At 42.7% G+C, this 2,838-nt stretch overlaps 1 protein-coding gene across 1 annotated transcript; it reads left to right on the top strand.

Moving 5' to 3' along the window:
• Positions 1-1,172: 1,172 nt before the first annotated feature.
• Positions 1,173-2,575, top strand: LOC116054866 (trace amine-associated receptor 13c-like). The gene is made up of 2 exons (XM_031306583.1): positions 1,173-1,339; positions 1,695-2,575. Exons 1-2 carry the CDS (start codon positions 1,173-1,175, stop codon positions 2,509-2,511), a joined length of 984 nt encoding a protein of 327 aa, XP_031162443.1. The 3' UTR covers positions 2,512-2,575.
• Positions 2,576-2,838: the final 263 nt, after the last annotated feature.

A 2,838-nucleotide genomic window follows, 5' to 3' on the forward strand; every position in this document is an offset into this window, starting at 1 on the left:
TCACTGCTTGCCACCCACGAAAAATAACTCGGGACTGGCTTGAGACTTGGAACAAATGACTAGAGACTAACTTAGGACTTGAGCACAGATGACATGGTCACAACACTGACTGATGCTATTGCAGCATCTAAGCTAACCTCTTTAAGAGCCTCCATTGTTCTTTTAAACGCCTAGCACACACACCTGAACCGTACCGTAGCTGCCAGTAGCTCTACACAGGACGCTGATTGACTGGGCCTCGGTGGCTCGGACACCAACCATAGAATGAAAATATAATGGACGTAGCGTCAGTGACATCACCTGTTAGTTTGTGGACTGCCGTAATGAAGCCTGGACTTTGCATTTTGGCAAAAAAAATCTTGATATTTTTTAGCCAGAAGTGAGCATATTTACAGAATAGGGCAGAGACTGTGGAGAATGTTTCATCTATGCCACCATCGTGTATGGTTTCCATGGGGCTGCACTAAGAAAAACGGTAGAGAGGGAACGTAGGTGATTTTTAACCAGTTGACACGAGTCATCAGATTTTGCCAGCGGGTAAACATGGACATCTGGGCCGATTGGTGGGATAGCTATGAAAAAAGTACACACTGAGATACTCTGGTAAGAGCAAATAATGATCAACCATGTGTCCAGATCATTTAAATAGCTGACGTTACTGTATTGTGTGAACACTTAACTTCATTTAATATTGTATGTGATGTTTTCTTTTGTGGGATGGTAATGTTTCACCAAAACAAGTTCCTTCCTGATAGTATTTTGCAGAGCCACCGTCACATCCATAGTGTTTTTTTCTCCCATCCCAGAATGCATCTTTGGTGTAGGCAGACCTTACTCCACAGGGCTGTGGAGATAGAGCTGGCAATGTCAGACTACTGTTTTAGTAAGTTAAAACGTAATCTCTTGGACAATAATAGGACAAAGGAAAGGAAACAAGGGTAGAGAGTTACAAAGGAGAGATTGGATAGAGAGACAGTGAGGAAGGCAGGGTTACAGAGAGAGTGATGAAGATGATGGTGGGATGTGCAGAGTGAGGGAGGAGGAACATCAGAGTCCAACAGGGACTGAGAGGGAGGAGGGGATGAAGAGAATGTGAGAGAGATAATTCAGTTACATGATTCAGGTTAGTTCAGAAAGCTGCCAGAGCTGCAGATCTCTGCAGAACTCTGCAGATGGAGGTTGAGGACAGAGCCCAGCTCTGCTTTCCACAGTTCCCAAACACCTCCTGCAGAAAGCCCTTGGCTCCTTGGCCCCAAACAGTTACCATTATGCTGTACTCCATCTCTATGATCACTGTGACTCTCAACCTGCTCATCATCATCTCTATCTCCCACTTCAGGCAGATATTAACTTCTTTGCTTCTCTCTACAGGATATGTAACTTAAAATGTGAACAGCTGCTGTATATTTAGAAGAATTGTCTTTGAGCTAGAACTGAATAATGTTGCTCCAAATGTCTGACTTTGATACCAGAGACTGTTGTTCATGTCCACTCTCTTACCAATATTAAGCATTGCTTTCTGTCCACCGTGACCTCAACCAAGTCATTTTAACTGTCTACACTTAAACATATGGTAACTACTGATGTGGTGGATCTGAAAATATTCAAGCTCATGTGGATTTTTATTTTGTTAACGTGTTTTGGTTGATTTGTCATTCTTGTTGGTCTAATTATGTTTTTCTCTTTCCCTCCAGGCAGCTCCACACACCCACCAACATCCTCCTCCTCTCTCTGGCTGTCTCAGACTTTCTAGTGGGCCTCGTGCTGATGCCGTTAGAAGTTCTCAGGATAACATCCTGCTGGTTTCTTGGTGACTTTGTGTGTGCTACCTATAGTCTTCTTTCAGGCATCATTACCTCTGCCTCAATAGGTGACATAGTGCTCATATCAGTTGACCGTTATGTGGCTATTTGTGACCCTCTGCATTACACCACCAGAATCACTGTGAACAGAGTTAAACTCTGTGTGTGTCTGTGTTGGCTCTGTTCTGTTTCCTACAACTTTCTCTTTGTGAAGGATGACCTGACTCAACTGGGGAGGTATAATTCCTGCTATGGAGAATGTGTGTTGTTCTATGACTTTGTCTCAAGAGTAATAGATCTTGTTTTGACCTTTTTTCTTCCAGTTACTGTCATCATAGCTCTGTATCTGAGAATATTTGCCGTGGCTGTGTCTCAGGCTCGTGTCATGCGCTCTCACATTACAGCTGTCACACTCCAGCTTTCAGTGACTCCAAAGGCAAAGAAATCAGAGCTGAAAGCAGCCAGGAATCTTGGTGTCCTTGTAGTTGTGTTCCTACTGTGTTTCTGCCCATATTACGGTTTCGCTATTGCAGGTGACAGCTTGCTCAGTGCCTTATCTGCATCCTTTGTAATCTATCTGTTCGATTGTAATTCTTGTCTAAACCCTGTGATCTATGCCTTGTTTTACCCCTGGTTTAGAAAAGCAGTTAAACTCATTATTACTCTTCAGATCCTGCAGCCTGGCTCCTGTGAGACCAACATGCTGTAGAGAGACTGTAGAGGGACTGAGATCAGACTCTGTCTAAGGATAAAGGAATGAAAATGTTCCTGCTGTTCAGTGAGTGAATTAAATACAGAAAGTGAAGATATGCAAACAGCAATCATAGGCCTGCTGGGCTCCTGTTTCACAGTGAAAAAAGATGCCCCTGAAAAGGCAACCCTTTCATGTTTCCACTATAGAAAATCATCAACTGTTGTGTTTCGGTATAAAAACATAATGTTCCTTTTGAGCTTAGGAGGAAAAGTTGTTATAATCATTTCAGTCCAGTGTCATTTATATTTGATCTCTGTATAACATTAATTGATGATCTGTGGA

Source organism: Sander lucioperca, chromosome 8 (assembly GCF_008315115.2).
Source record: "Sander lucioperca isolate FBNREF2018 chromosome 8, SLUC_FBN_1.2, whole genome shotgun sequence".
In the NCBI taxonomy this organism is placed as follows: Eukaryota; Metazoa; Chordata; class Actinopteri; order Perciformes; family Percidae; genus Sander; species Sander lucioperca.